The sequence below is a fragment of the Carcharodon carcharias genome, chromosome 5 (assembly GCF_017639515.1).
Source record: "Carcharodon carcharias isolate sCarCar2 chromosome 5, sCarCar2.pri, whole genome shotgun sequence".
Taxonomy (NCBI): Eukaryota; Metazoa; Chordata; class Chondrichthyes; order Lamniformes; family Lamnidae; genus Carcharodon; species Carcharodon carcharias.
The window spans coordinates 101,756,478-101,773,357 of record NC_054471.1 but is presented as its reverse complement, the minus strand read 5'-3'; the positions used below and the strand labels follow the sequence as shown (position 1 = coordinate 101,773,357).

The 16,880-nt window shown below is 42.4% G+C and overlaps 1 protein-coding gene across 1 annotated transcript in view; it reads right to left on the bottom strand.

The window, feature by feature from the left end:
• Window positions 1-16,880, bottom strand: part of LOC121278286 (CUB and sushi domain-containing protein 1-like) — an 844,854-nt gene that overhangs the window by 20,552 nt on the left and 807,422 nt on the right. The window contains exons 53-55 of the mRNA XM_041188558.1: window positions 16,602-16,675; window positions 16,403-16,514; window positions 9,556-9,735 (exon numbers count right to left, since the gene is read on the bottom strand). Coding sequence (XP_041044492.1) covers window positions 9,556-9,735; window positions 16,403-16,514; window positions 16,602-16,675 — 366 coding nt within the window. The remainder of the gene's footprint in view (window positions 1-9,555; window positions 9,736-16,402; window positions 16,515-16,601; window positions 16,676-16,880) is intronic.

The following is a 16,880-nucleotide window of genomic DNA, read 5'->3' as shown; positions in this document are numbered from 1 at the left end:
TTCACAAAGTGACATATTTTCAGCGCAATTACAATGCACTGCAAGAGTAGACAAATAATGATGACTCGAGTATAGGTCATTTGCTTTCATTGATCACTGTTTGTCTCATCTTTCCCTCAGACACCTGAAGTAGGTTAAATGCCTTCCTTCAGTATTTCTGACAGCAAAATGACGATCATTTCAAACTCAGTTACCAACGGTCTGCCAACTAAAAATATGCAGATGAGAAAGCATTCTTGCTAACCCTCAGGAACAATTAAGTAAGTGGATTCCCAGGCTGTATTAGCACCCTCGCCCCAACTGTAGTTTGTCCTGTTTCTCAGGCAGTGTATACTACATTGATGGACGTGACAAGTTCACTGCAGCTGACCCAGACACAAGGTAGAGAGAGATGGAAAACAACTGGATTACCTAATTTGTATATATGGAGGAAAGTAAACAGGTCTTTGCCATCTAAAATAACCCTCTCTAGGTTCTATGATGCAAGAAGCTGATTTCCTTTCTCTTCTTTATGAAAAATGTATTCGCTTTCAATGAGTGAACATCCCTGGCGCGGCCAACATTTATTGCCCATTCCTAGGGGCTCTGAGACGAGGGCCGCGTACCATTTCAATGTTTCTTACCAAGTGTGTTATGGTGTAAACAGTAATTGTACTGCCTTGTTACAGTAAGAGGTTGAGGAACTTTCACAGTAGCTTGGATACTTTGGCAGTGATGTTACTTGGATACATTAGGCACTAAAGAGACTGCGGTGGCCAAGGTAGGGTCTTCAGCTGAAACACTGGTTAGGCTGCATTTAGTGCAAGATGCCATCTTGGAACAGGAGGTGAAGCATGTGCAGGGCCGACTGCCTGGAGGATCATTAAGGGGCTTATTACGCACAGGTCATGAATGTACTTGCACTGCACTTTGCTAGCGCTGATCTAATGCCTTCTAACAGTAACCACCTATTTGGAAGTAATCTAATCATTGCAGAGGATTCTGAGTGCTGCTTAAAGGTATATCATTATTTCCTGTACATTTGCTGCTGAAGGTTTGCAGAGGACTTTTGAAACACATCAGGAGACTCTCTGAATCATTTTGTCAAGACTTCACCAACATTATCAACATTGATTATGGAAATTCTCTGAGGACCTAGAATAAAAAAAGACTGCTGTGCTACTGTACGTTATCAGACACTTTGTAGGAGTTAGCAAAATAAAGCGGGGGCTTGATCATTAGCATCTTGCTAGTGGCCCTGCCTTGGTTCTCAGAAGGAATGGGAGGGGGAAATGAGGCCTGACAAAGTAGCACCAGTTGCTGCAGTAGTGGGTCAAGAGGATTAGCTGGACTCGTTCCCCAGTGTGTGTGCAGGACATGTCTCCTCCTCTGAGCCTTCTCCACCATGATCTCCAGTGGAACATCTGAGAGCTTGTGCATTCCCTTGGCCGTGAAGCTATCCTGACATGTGCTGTTGTGCATCAGGCAGTGCACTCACTCACACCTTCAATGGAAGTGAGTGAGTGAAGTCCACATATACAGCTGCACATAAACTCCATCTAATCAGCCCTTGAGTGCGAAACCTATTGGTGTCCGTTTAGCACCTCCAGGCAAGTTCATATCATAGCAAATCAGCAATTAGGACCAAAATTGTTGCTAAAACCAGACTTTCAAACAGGTGTGCCTTATTAACACAGAACCCATTTAGTGCCCAATTCATCCTTCCATCAAAATAACCCCCTTTAGGTTCTGTAATGCAAGAAGCTAGTTTACTTTTACCTCTTCATGAAAAATGTATTCATTTTCAGGAAGTGGACGTCCCTGGCATGGCCAACATTTACTGTCCATCCCTAGGGATTCCAGCAGGGTGGGTGGGGGGGGTGCACAATTTCAGATGGGTGAGTGCAGGACTTGCACTTGCTGCTGTGATTCGGACCCAGTTTTCTGGGTTGCAGGTCACCGAGTTGATGTCTGGTGGACTCCCAACAGGACTCTCACTGCAAAGTGGGAGCCCAATGTTTCCAGCCAGAAAGATTAGAGCGGTACTGCAGTAGCTCTCCGCTTGCCACACTTGAAGAGGAAGAGCCACTTAAAGACTTCCCTGGAGTGTACCCCTAATGCTGGGTGGGCGGGGGAGTTGAAGGGGAGAGGAGGGCTTGCAAAGCCTCCCTGATACCACTTACATGTGCCTGGCAGAAAAGGCCATGCAGTCTACTTTCTCAGTTAGGATGGGGAAGATAATAGAGGTTGTGGCAGAAACATGACAGTGCCTCACAGTCACATCGCTCCCCAGCCATCATTGCAAATACAGCTAATTTGGGTCTGGATAGTGCAGAAAAGTCCAGGTGCTTATATCAATGCAACCACATTAGCATGTAAATACCTCAACATTAACTAACAATGAATTACAGAAATATCTTTAATATTTGTTTAACTTATTTGCTTAACTTTGCCCTGTGCCTCCAGTTAGTCTTAAATGCTGCTAATTCAGTGAATAAACAATGTTTGAGTATCTCTATGCTCAGGAACAGATTCCAGTAGAGAGCCGGAGTCATTCAAACCTATGAGCAGAATTGTACGTCCCGCAGGCTTGTGTGTGCCTGACCCGATCGGGCGTAAAATAGCGTGCGATGGTGTCGGGTGAGTGTCCTGACGTCATCGTGCACTCGCGCAATATTTTGGTGGACACGCCTGCACGAGAGTCAGCAGTGCGCCCGCCAACAATTAAGAGGCCTATTAAGGCCAGTAAAGTTTCAATCAGTGGTGATTTTCCGCTGCCTGTCTGGTAGGCGGGCAATTCGGCCAAGGCGGCCTTCGGATTTTTGAGGAAACCTCATCCAAGGACAGGATTTTTTTGCATTTTTACCTCATTATTTCTTGGTTTTCAATTCTTCAGCTCCCTGAGGCAGCTCTCTGCCTTCAGGGGGCTGTCAGTGAGCGCTGTGCCATGCCTGCACTAACATCAGCGCTTGCCCTCCTCCCACCCCCACCCTGGCAGTGCTGAGCCTTTCAGTGCACCTTTCATGCTGGCTGGCTGCTAATTGGCCAGTTGGCCAGCTAGGGTGAAATTGCGGTCGGGGGCTGCTCGTGGGTGGCGGGCCGTTTCCCAGCTGCTCCCGGGCCTGCCCACCACGCCCGCCGATGGCCTGAAAATCCTGCTATATGAGTTCATTCTTTAGACAATTCCATGAAGCAATGTCCATGGAGTCAATTTACCCGTCCAGCAGAAACCAGGTCAATTTGTATTAAAAAAACGGTATCCTCTTATAGCAACTTACTTAAACTCTCAGATCCTGACCATTTCCAACATTAGCCTGAAGGGTTTTGCTGGCATACAGGCACCAACTGTGCAGGAACACAAAAGTTCCCATGCAAGCCATTGAACAAACTGTTTCCTTTATGATACCACACAAAAAAATTAAAGAGCTCACGTGCTTAAATTTACCGCACACTGCAAAAATGATTGGATGGTACGTCGGGTGGGGACCTCATAAATTTAAGAAAATCGAGAAGCCATGACATTATTTCCCCCCCAAGGCTGAGGGAGAAAAATCACTGCGGCTTTCTGACTGGCAGGTCTGTAGGTATGCGAGACCACTGAGATAAGTCGGAAATGTTCCTTTAAGGAACCAAGAAGAGGTGGGGAACGTCGCAAAATTTAACCTGCAAAACAGAACCACAAAAGTCAAAGAGACTCTTAAGATTGATTCCCTCGTTGCATTAGTCAGTCTCAGAGCTGGCAATTGAGAGCACTGCAGCTAGAGGCAGCATCCCTGAGCTAGGGAGATGAAAATCAGCTGGGTTCCCATTCCTGGTTTGCATCTAGTGACCCATCCTGGAAATGCAGATATTAAGCAAGACAAGGGTTGGCTTTGATTTGTGATTTCCCTTTCCTGCCGACAAACACACAATCAAATAGCTTCACCTATGACTGTTGGGAAGGCATACTGAAGGCATACATCTTCATCTTGAGGAGAAGAGGGAAGAAAATGGGGCAGGATAAATATTTAAAGGGAAGAGATATCTAGAAATGTCAAGCATCTGTTCAACATGCGATTACAGGTCATCCCCAAATGAAACTTTAAACAAGTTTGTATTTTTGGCAAATTCTCTAGAAGTTGCACCAGTCAATGAACAGCAAACTTCATTTCACTTGTCAGAAAGAAGATATTCAATAAATTACAATTTGTAATAATTAAGCATTTGAGGTAACACCACTATTGGTGTGATATATTGTACTCAGAATTATGTACAGTAGTGTCTCAAATCCAGCTATTCAAAAACCATAGTCATCAAAAACCAGACATTTTTAGAATGTGCCGTGCATCAATTGTAATTGAGCAAAATTTAAAAAAAACTTACCTGGAAAATTCGGCTGGGCACTGCATTGGCGCTGCACTAGTTGTCCCCTACTCTGCATGCATGCCGGTCTATTCCTGCACTCTGAGCAACCCTTGACCCCACCTGACCCAGCTTGACCCAAACCGTCCATGGCCCAATCTGCCAAACCTGGCAAGATCTGAAAGCAGACACGGCCTCAGTTCCGAGCTGCCAGGTTTGAGACATTGTACCTGTAACATATAAAGAATTCTGCTACCCCCAGTTAGGTAGGTTTTGTTAGCTATAGGGCATTGTTGAGCACAATGATATTTATGGGTAGTTAATTTATTGGTGCCAAGCGGGTTTTATTGCTGACAAATTCATTTTTCAACCTTGGTTTTAATCTATTTCTGTGGTTCTCTTGAAGCACTGCATTGATATTGAAATGCAGCGAGGTAGAAATCACCTGTATGCCCATTCAAACATTCTTCGGAGTATTATGTTTGAGGAATTCTTTTATGGTAGCTAACAAAAGTCCAGAAAGATGAAGGACAAAAGTCAATTGCTTGGGAATACCTCCAAGATGCTGCTTTAAATTTAAAGTACAAAGTTAAAAATAGTTCAATTGATCGTAATGCATTAACGGATATTTTCCCGTCCTCTGCTCTGTGATCATCAGGCACTGAATTCACACAATATTTCTAACAATGGTGACGTTTATACATCTTTGTTTCCATGTTACTAAATAATATTAGCACAGCATATAATTAGTGTCTGATTCCATCCTATCCACTGCTAAATATTGCCCGTTTCTTATCTTACTCAATTCAAATACGGCTCCTAGGCAATAGATCGAATCCATGAGCTCAGGGATACAAAGAACATAGCCACTTCTTGGGTAAAATTGCAGAGCACGTCTCATCATATTACACTGTGCAAATCCCAAAAAATTACTCACTTGTGACAGTCACAGTTGTCAGTTACTGTGTTTAATGGGCCAAGAATTCCTCAAGGAATACGATAATTTCTGAGAATCACAACTGCAGCTTGCATTTCCGAAACTGCAGCCTTCTCAACACATCTTTGACATTACCTAGACTGTCATTTTTGCTGGCAGGGAGGTGAGAGAGGAGGCTTCTGATGCTTCTTTGAATTTAAAGGGCATCTACATTATTTAAGAGCTTTCTTGTGCTTTCAAACCTTATTGATTTTATTAGTTTGTGTGTGTGTGTATGTGTGTATGTGTATATGTGTGTGTGTGTGTGTGTGTGTATATGTGTGTGTGTATGTGTATGTGTATGTGCATGTGTGTACATTATTTTATTTTCACGTTAATTTATTATTTTCACAGTGCTGTATTGATTTGTTCCTTTCTGGATATAAGACATCAATGGACATTAGTGCACTGGAACACGGGCCATGTCTGGGATTGGTACGAGAGGCTGACACTTACAGGTTACCTGGTGACCTTTGACATGCCTACATTGACACATGCTGAGAAGAGACAAGATGTCTTATTAAAGAAGGGATATCATTGGAGGGATAATGATGATGAGCTACTGCTGCACAACTTCTGGTTGTAAATCACAGAGGAAAACAGGCAAAAGCAGATCATCGTTCTACTCTCCCAACATAGATAAAGTATTTTTTTTTATTGACTTGCTAACATGTTGTTGTTTTAAAACAGTGTTATCCGATAATGTTTCATAATTTTATTTGTTCAATGACACTGACACATACTTTTGGGCTGTTTGAGATTTGTGACCGTTTGGAGCAAGGAGGAACAGATAGTGGTTAGTTATATAGCCCTTGATAGGCATGACTGCACAGATATTAGGTCATGGGCATTCAAATGCCAGTTAAGCGTATTTTTTACCAATTTTCCCCTATTTGAACTTTCTTGAACAAACTGGGGGAACCTCATTTTTGGACTGCTGATTGCTACACTGCATTAGCCACGCATACATGTGTGCCAGCGGGAGGCCCTAGCCATTTAGAGGATCTGGCCTATCTGTGGGCCTTGCACTATAGATCAATGGCTCCAGTCTAGCTGATTATGGGGCCTGCAAATAGTTCCTGTGAGAGGGTGGCAAAAATGGAGTGGGGTGAGTTTGGGCCAGCAGCAATCTGCAGTATTGTTGTGCAGCCAAGAAGGGCATTCCTGCTGCATGTAAATATAGGCTGGAAACCTTCCTGGCTGTTTTTTTAAGGGATCCTTTTAAGGTGCGCTAGTTAGGCCACCCGTCCCTGAAAACTGTATTCGGAGTCCTAACTAATATGTCAAAGGACATTGATTTGCACAGGCCTACCACATGAAACAGGTGGGCACACCAAACAGATAAAGGAAATTCCCTTTAAAAATAGCAACTAAATCTACCAACCCCATTTTGAGGCCATACTAATGCAGATTTTCACAAGTTAAACCTGAGGAACCCCGCAATCGGCCAACCCCCCCTTAATCAACCTGATCATGATTGGTATTCCCCCCACCGATGCCTTTGATCCCCCACAACAACAAGGTCTCCGACCTCCCCTCTGGCCTTTCCTTCAGGCCTCCGATTCCTCCCTACCCAACAGCCATAATCAAGGCCTCTGATCTCCTCGTTCCTAGACCACAGCATCAGCAGTTACCCTGGGATCATTCACTGACTGTTTCTCTGTCTGACTGAAGCCTGACCGGCGTTCTGGTGTTGAACTGATTGGCATTACACTCCTACTTACATATGTATGTGCAGGAATCTTGACTTTCTGATCCGCTCGCTTCTGGTGAGTCAGTTAGGGCAATTCCAGGCCTATGAGGCCACCTTGTTACTTTGACCTTGGCTGACCTGAGTTAACTAGCACAAATGAGGAACCAGACCTCATACCTTTTGATTTGCACAGCTGCACATTGCACAGTCCTTACCAAACTAAGCCAGATGGCTGCATATTTAAGTTCCTGGGTCTTCCAGATGAGGAATTCAGACAGATGCCACCTTCTTGAAATAAAAATCTTGCAAATTTATTTTGATTACTACAAAAACTCTCAAACTAAATCATCACAGTATGTGACAAAAAAGGAAGTCTGTCAAATTGTTTTTCATGATGCTAATAATAATCAGCGCTGGAGCTGCAGCAAGGGGCCTAATTGTTGCCTACGAGTTTGCTGGGCAGGGAGTTTGGGAAATTGACTGGTTCCTAAACTAAAACCTCTGTAGGTTGCGTCTGTGGTGGAGAGGAGGGATGGGAAGAGAAGAAGAAGAATCTGGTGATGGCGGGGAGGGACTATGGCAGCAGGACACAATTTCTTTGGAGGATTCGGGGGTGCGATTTTGCTTCCTCCTGGGCTCAATTAAAGAAAAATCCAAAATTCCCTGGGCCTTTTTCTTTACGTGGTCTCCAGTGGAGCGTAGGGTAGGCTCTCAGCACTTAATACTAAAAGGCAGATGAAGCCTGTCATATGTTCCACCTACTTGCACCCAAGATTGCAGCGAGCATTCTGCAGTTAGAGAATGGTGCTGATTTTCATATGTAAGCAGCCTTACACCTGTTTCAGGCATGTGGGCTGCTTGCCTATTTACAGGCCTGATTAAATATGGCATATCAGGTCGGTAAATGACATTAGGGTTACGGTGTGGTTGTAGGAGAAAAGTTAATATTTGCAAATTTTGATAGAATTAACATCATTGCTTGTTATCCTTGCGTCATCATCAAAACAACACCTTTTATTTATATAGCATCTTTAACATAGTGAAACATCCCAAGGAGGCTCTTAGGAGCAATATAAAAGAAAATATGACATCAAGTCACCTAAGGAGCTATTAGATCAGGTGACCAAAAGCTTGGTTAAAGAGATAGGTTTCAAGGAGTTTCTTTAAGGGGGAAAGCGAGGCAGAGATGTGGAGAATAGGGAGAGTATTGCTGAGCTTAGGTCCTAGGCAACTAAAGGTACAACCGGCAATGGTGGAGCAATTAAAATCGGGGATGCTTAAGAGGCTAGAACCTTAAAATCAAGATGTTGCTCGACCGGGGGCTAATGTAGGTCAGCGAGCACAGGGGTCACATATGAACGGGACTTTCCTCAAGTTAGGATACGGACAGCAGAGTTTTGGATCAACTCATGTTTATGGGGAATAGAAAGTGGGAGGGAGGCCAGCCAGGAGTGTGCTGAAATAGTCGAGTCTAAAAGTAACAAAGACATGGATGAGGTTTTAAGCAGCAGTTGAGCTGAGGCAGAGATGAAGTCAGGTGATGCCATGGAGGTGGAACTAGGCGGTCTTACTGATGACGTGAATATGAGGCCAGAAGCTTATCTCAATTGTGAGCAGTCTGTTTCAGCCTCAAACCGTTGCCACAGGCATGGAGTCAATAGCTATAGGGAACGGAGTTTGGAGCAGAGGCCGAAAACAATGGCTTCAGTCTTTCCAATATTTAATCAATCTAATAATTTTATGAAATTGTAACAGTCAAGAGGGGTGTTGGTGAAGCAGAGCTGAGTGTCATCATGATATGAGAAAACTAACGGCGCGCTTTCAAACGTGACTGAATGATGTAGATGAGAAATAGGAGGGTGTGCAATGATAGATCCTTGAGGGAGAAAAACTATTGCAAACAATACTCTTTTCACTCATTTCCACTTACACAGCTGCCTTTGTGTCAGACAAAAAGTTACCAAATGTAAATTATTTAAAACATAATCTTAGGTGAATTTTGATGCTTATTCCTTCAGAATGGAACACTCTTCCTTAATGCTGCATTAATCGTTTCAAGGAAAGATATAACCTGGTTGGAAGAAGAATATGATTTCCTCTGCTCATCCCAACAAGGTGCTTCAGTCCCAAATATCAGTGTTACATTTCATTCACATGACAAACATTCTTCCACTAGTTTACTGCCAATTTGTATTAAATTAGACAGACACTTCCTTTTCTAACTGTTAAGTGGCACATATAAGGGATTGCTCTGATACAATATGAACTTGCTTGAGTTAGTAGATAATAGTCACCCTCCTGCAGGAGACACAGAATGGTGATCTTGGATGGGAAAACCAGGTAATTCTTCTCTTGTCTTACCCGAGGGAAAGCAGGGGAATTGCAGATATCCTATGACCACTCTGGCAAAATTGAGCTAACTCAGCAGCAATCAAGGGTCAAAGCTGAGAGCTTCTAACTGTGGGTTCTTGCAATGGCGCACTTCTAATTTGACATTCTGCTCGCCAAGTGAGTGACTGCAGCAAAAGTGCTGGTTATTCTCTTTTACCATTGATACTTAATTTACCTCGACAGACTGGTGGCTTTCCCGACCATTTCCCATCAGCCTTGCATGCCCGGTGTTCTGATCCTCCGGCAAGGTAGAATCCTGGCTGGCAGGTGTAAATTAAGGTATAACCCAAGGTTGGCAGTTCAATCGCTCTCACGTCCACATTGGCAGGTGTTTCTGGCTGTCTGCAGCTGTGAGCTTGAAGGAAAATAAACACAAGAACTCAGACAATAAAGCAAATAAAAATCACAAATATGAATAAATTAATATAAAAGATTAAGAATTTGACAGTTGTCTCCCAGGAACTAGCCAGTTGAGTGGCTCAGACTCACCAACTAACAGAGAACGAATTTACCAGTTGCCAGCTGACAGGTTAAGAATAAGATACACAAAACTTAGGGAAAGAGTTTCTGCGGTCCTCCCGCTCATCTGCAATAACCTTGGTGAAATAGCTGTGGAGACCTCGTGAAAAATAGTATAAATTGTTTGCGCCATTTCTCTGGGATTTTTGCTGAAGTTATGGTGTACAAATGGGTGGAAATGCCCATAGAAATTCATCCCAGCTTTGATTGGGAGTTGTTCATACCAGATAAGAATTTACTCCTATTTGGCCACACAGTTTATGTGAACCTGACCATGAAGAGTACATTTAGCAATGTAATAAAATTCAATGAGATTACTGATTCAGCAAAAACTTATGCAGGAAACCGACTAGTATAGAACCATTGGGTAAGAGCTGTGGTGACGATATCACTTATGGCAATGATTTTTAAAAAATATTTTTGCCATTAGCAGCTCATGACTCATCCAGCTGCTTGATACAGTTAGGTCATGAAATCAAATACAATGGAGGGATTTTTTTTTGCCCATCACATGATGCATGTTCTCATCAGCCAACCAAATTACAATCCTTTCTGGTTTATAGTAGACATATATACCTGGGGACCTTTTCTTGGTACTGCCTGAAAACTCATGAATATATATTGGTCCTGATGCCTTTAATGGAGATTAACAAATGTGGTCAATGTTTCCACTAGGGAATCCTAATAACTTGAGTTTAGCTGCTATCCATATCCTCAGTTCCTAATGCAGTGCACAGCTGACTGACGATGCCACTTGAGAGTAACACTGTGGCGTTCAACAGTGCTTTCCCTGCCAGGGTTTGACAGGAATGCAGCTACTTCACACATAAGGGGTTGCTTATTCTGTTCTTACATGTGTTGCTGGGGAGGGTGCTGCAATGAAAGATAAAAGTGTTGACTTCACCTTCCTGTCACACACTGTTCAGCCCACAGGATGTCACAAAGGACATGGGATACCATGGTGCTTTCCTCATTCTGACCAGCAACACTTATTTAGTCACTCCGTGACAGAAAACTAGGCAATCTGATGCATGGCAGGAACTAAATTCAATTTTCTGGAATGGTTGATTTCCCGAATCAGGGTAACTGCTGAGGAGAAAATTGGAAAAGGAGTCTTCAATGGGCCACTTAGGTAGCTGACTAAAAAAGCAATAGTAGTGGTAGGTTTTCCAATCCAATTTCTCACCTGTAGAAATTGTATTTCCCAGGGAAGACATTAAGGGAAGAAATATTTGAGGAGTTGGGGGATGGGAAGAATTTACTCACCTTCTCTAGGACATTTAGAAATGGGCAATATAACCTTGCTAGCGACAACCAAATCCCATAAACAAACTTAAAAAACCATCTGAGCACGTCCATATCATTGGAATGCTTCTTCTAAATATATAATTTGAAACTAAGTTAAAAACAGTAAACACCCAGAGTTCCATGACAGGCCAGTCATAGCTGAAGCAGAAACACAGCTTGACAGTTAGGGTTTGACATTTGACCTGTCTTGAGACCCTTCATTTTTTTATGCTGACTGACTTGCTGATTATTGCCAACATTTTCTGTTTCACTTTCTCTTTTATTTTCCCTCTCTTATAACTAAATGATTGCAACAAAATACCACATTTTCTAATAAGGATGCATGAATCAAATGCTTTGTCGAAATTATTTAAACTCTAATCAGATTCATTTATGTATTTACAACAAAACACACAATGATTTATTACACACCAATGTTAAGGATATCATGCATTTATCAGCTCCTGATTTGAAGTAAACTTTGCATAACCAAAGTGATTCTTTGGCTATTTTTGTGCAACATTGTCAAGGCTCATGATCTTTTATGTTACTTATCAAAAACATTAGCTTTTTTCTTTTTTTTTTTACATTCTTTCACGGGATGTGGGCATCGCTGGCTGGATCAGCATTTATCACCCATTCCCAATTGCCCTTGAGAAGGCGGTGGCGAGCCACCTTCTTGAACTGCTGCAAGCCATGTGGTGTAGGTACACCTACAGTGCTGTTAGGAAATTTTGACCCAGCGACAGTGAAGGAACTGTGATATACTTTCAAGTCAGGATGATGCGTGGCTAATAGGGGAACTTTCAAGTAGTGGTGTTCCCATACATACTGCCCTTGTCCTTTGAAGTGGTAGAGGTCGCAGGTTTGAAGGTGTTGTTGAAGGAGCCTTGGTGAGTTGCTGCAGAGCACCTTGTAGATGGTACTGTTGCTACTGTGGGTCGGTGATGGAGGGAGTGAATGTTTAAGGTGGTGGATGGGATGCCAACCAAGTGGATTGCTTTGTCTGGGATGGTGTCAAGCTTGTGGAGTGTTGTTGGAGCTGCACTCACCTAGGCAAGTGAAAAGTATTCCATCACACTCCTGACTTGAGCCTTGTAGATAGACAGGTTATGGGGAGTCAGGAGGTGAGTTCCTGGCTGCAGAATTCCCAGCCTCTAGTAACTGAGGCCAGGCAGTGTGCTATCATATACAATCCTTGCTTGTGTCTGTCACGAAACTATCATATTTTACATAATATCATTGTGGGGTATTGTAAAGTAGGCTTATGTTTCTGTGTTTGTGGATGGTTCTGTCTGTGTGGCTGACTTAATTAAATTAGAGAAGGAGAGACTGCAAGATTGAAATGATCAAAAGAGCTAGGTGTAAAAAGGGCAATTGAAATGCTAATGGATGACCATCATGAGCACAGTCAGAGTGAGGAAAGCAGCAGATGGGGTGTGAATGAAATTTGCATTTTAATATAAGTAGAAAGGTGTTTGGTTTTCAAGAAGACATTAGGATGTTTACAACTAACAAGATAAAAGAGGCAGGTTATTACATTGATTTTTCTCAAAAGTGCTGACCACAATGACAACATAAAAGATCTTTATATTATGGGAAAAGTAAATTCCAAAGACATGGAGAAACAATGGGATTTACAGATTGAAGAGGAAAACCATATTTAAAGAAGGATGGAAGGCCGTGTGGGTGTGGCCGTGTAAGATCTGAAAGATACACTGTGTGAACCGACTTGGGGAAAAGCCTCTAGCCACTTTTCAGAAGTCTGCTGTTCTAGTAACCAAAGTAGTGTTAAAAGCTTTGGAGTTCCATTATTGAGCTGGTGCTTGTGGTAACCTTGCTGGATTGTCTATATAAATTTAAAATCCATTTTGGATTGCTTCCTTAAAGAGGGCATGTAGTTGGGAGTCTGGTTAACTAGGAATTTTGGGAATGTTATAATATTAAGTAACTATAATTGTAATTTTGTGTATGTGTTTTATGTTTTTTCTTTTGTTAATAAATGTTTCAATTTAATTTTGAAATTCTGTAAAGGTGTTAGTGGATTCATTACTTCTGAATTCGGTGCACAAACCTTCTCATAATAAATACAAATTGCAAACTGTTGTGATACATTGGCCAAGTTTCGCTTGTGGATTTGGTCAGCCTAGCAAATATTACCTGCTGTATCATAACAGTACCTCTTTAATTTAAGAAAAAAGATCTGCAGCAGGAATTGTAGGTTGGCGCGCAGGCGGGATCGGTGGATCCGGCCAGGGAACGGACTGCTGCCCACAATCGGCCCCCGACCGCGATTTCACACCGACTGGCCAATTAATGGCCAGCTAGTGTGAAACATGCGCTAAAATGCTCAGCACTGCTGGGGTGTGGGTGGGAGGAAGGCAGGTGCTGACCGTAAGCGTGCGTGCAGGGGAGTGTGAAGTGAAAGCTCCCTGAAGGCAGAGAGCTGCCCCAAGAAGTTGAAGAATTTAAAAGCAATAAATAAAGATTTTAAAATCCAGAAAAAAATGTCCACACATCAGAATCAGTCACCTGAACGTATACATGATGAAAATTCTGTCAAACATTTTTAAAAATTTCGTAACGGAAACTTCATCCCGCCCTTGGATGAGGTTTCATCAAAAATGCAAAATCCGCCTGGCAGATTCGTCCGTCCGCCAGCTGTAAGGTTGAACAGACCATGAAAAAAATCGGGAACAACTGGAACTTTAATGAGCTTAATTGCCTTAAGTGTCACCGGGCGTGCTTCTGAATTCTGCACGTGCCCGCTGACTGAAATATTGCGCAAGCGCGGGATTATGCGCTATTTTACTCTCAAGCCAGTCGGGCGCGCAACCACACGCTGAGCTAAAAATTCTGCCCATGGATGATCATCTCCACAATGTATAGCACGTCATGTGTTTTTCCACTCTTTGAATCAATGAGATTGTCAAATTTAATACTGCCTGCACAAGAAAAAAGACAAAGTTATGGGCACAAAGTAACCTTAACAACAGTTACAGTCTTTATATACAACTTACAGTCATAGCTCACTGAGAACTATACAAGGGACAAAACGTATGGTCAAGACCACAAATTATATAAATACTTATCACACGCCTTGGGCCATGCATGTAGCAGGGAAAAATACATTTTTCAATAGGATAACATTTTGGGAACTGACAAATGTGGCTTGCAGGCAGGCAGAATTTATTTGAGGGTGATGCTTAGATTTTGGTGGCTATGTGGAGGTGGTGTGAGCTGGTACTCGAGGTGGGAACCTTCTATCACCACACAGTTGGTGGGGTGGTCCGCAGCTCTGGGTCCATCTGCCTTTCTTCCACCACACTTGTGGGCCACAGAGATATCTCCAACAGATTTTTCATGCTTTGCTCCCCCTCTGCTATTCTGCTGTAATCATTTATACCTTCTCTTTATTTGTCTTATCACCTCCTTTCACTTAGCACCATCATCCTTCTGTTGTTTCATCAATCCTGTCCTCCATCCTGTAACACACTCTCCTTTTCATTCTGTCCCTGCTCTCTTTCCTAGCTCTGCATTTGCTTAAAATGTAATCTATCTCGAACATCTTCATGTTCTGGTGAAAGTCATTGGCCTGCAATGTTAGCTTTGTTTCTCCCTTTGCAGTTGCTGCCTGACCTGTTGAGTGAGCATTTTTGCTTTTTGTTTTAATGTCTTGATGTTGTGTTTTGTGAATCTTGTGCGAAGAATAACCCAATAACAACTGCTGCACTCGGTAACAATGGCCCTAGATACGCAGGAATGATTCCTCTACCATTCCCGAGAGGTGCGATGATTATCTTAAGGAAGTGTGGTTTGAGTATCTGTTATTATATTCTTTTCGAAGAGCAAAACCATAATCTGGGTTTGTTTTATGACTTTGTGTTCTAAGTAGGAAGCCTTGTTCACCAGCACGTCAGAAATTTGTGCTTGCGGTTTTCTGATCAATTCATGGGGCAGAAATTTTCGCTCATCAGGCGCGCACGCGCCCGACCTGCTCGAGTGTGAAGTGACGCATGTTGATGTCGGCTAAGCATGCTGATGTCAATGCGCAGTTGTGCGATAGTTCAATCGGCGGGCACGCGCCGGAGCCGGCAGCGCACCCGCCAACAATTAAAAGGCCTGTTAAGGCCATTAAAAAAATCAATTAAATTGAAATTTTTGCTAATGGAACAGTTGGCGGGCAGGCGAAAAGGCCAAGCAGCCTTTGCGTTTTTTTTGGAAACCTCATCCACAGGCGGGAAGAGGTTTCCAAAAGCAAATAAAAATAAAATAAAAACTTTAATTAGTCATTAATAATATGTCTCTGCTCATATGACAGAGTCACATGACGGGTCATGTTTCATTACATTTTTATTTTTTATCATATCTCTTCATCTCTCTGAGGCAGCTCTGTGCCTCAGGGAGATTATGAAGTGCTCACTCACTTGCATGAGTGAAGTTCGTGCTCGGCCCACTCGCCCTCCTCCCCCCATCACCAGCCACACAGGTAGCGCTGAGTGTTGCTGCTTGCGTTTCATACTGAATAGGCCCTAATTGGCCCACCAGCGTGAAATCGCGGTCCGGTGCCAATCGCAGGCAGCGGTCAGCTTCCTGTCCGCCCACGCCAAGTGCAAAATTCTGCCCATAGTTGTTAAATTATGATTGTATTTCCATTATATGCCAAGGTGTGCGTGAAGCTACGCACCAAATCAACAGTTGGAAAATTACCCTTTAGAAATCTATTAATACTTCTCTACCATCAGAATTAAGTTTGCAGTTCTTTTAATACACTTACATAGTGCTTTGTATTAAAGGATGCTTCTAAATATATTTATAATTTCTGTTTTCCAACATACCAGCGTTTCAATGTTGAATGAACAGCCAAATTTCTTTTCATCAATGGATATGTTTCACATGGTAAGGACTGATTACAACCGGCAACAGACTGAAAAAATTGAAAAACGTTCTTGCCAGCAGGAAAGAATAGTTACCGCTGTATCCTTAGCTTTTGCCTGCTGACAGCAAGTGCCAACTATTTGCCTGCTAGGAAGTGCCATACCATATGGTGAAGACAGCCTATCATATCTCAGTTGTACTTACAACAAAGACAAGTAATTTGTCAAACACCTTGTTAAATATGGACAAGGACAGGATGGAACAAAAGAATTAGATCGAGGAATACTCTATACATGCAGAGAGAAAACTGTTGCAGATATTGGGCCTAGAAAACTTACGAATGCATTCAGGATGTACACCACTCCAAGTCAAATTGGCAAGGCAGGAACGTGTTGTGGAGCCTTGAATATGGTACCCTTTTCGGCATTTGAAAAATACAGTGCTTCCAACCTGTGAAAAAAACACCAAGGTCTTCAGTATAGAAATGAAATAATTGGAAGGTATGATTAGTAGAATACTTGATTCAGTAGTTTTTACCTCATAACCTTGGGAACTGTTCTGCATTCCAAAATGAGGGGTGCCTGGATCTGTACATAGAGTGTGCGTTGGATCTTTTTATAAAGTATGGAAACATTGAAAGAGAAAAAAAAAATTAACAATTCTGGCTATACTACAAAGAGTTTTGTTTTAAGCAGCTTACAAATTAGCAGTTTTAATAATTTATGTTCGCTTTGTTTTCCTACGTTGAATACCTTAAAGCCTTGAAATTGCATCAGGCAATATTAGCATATACACAGAATATGATGATAATAAATT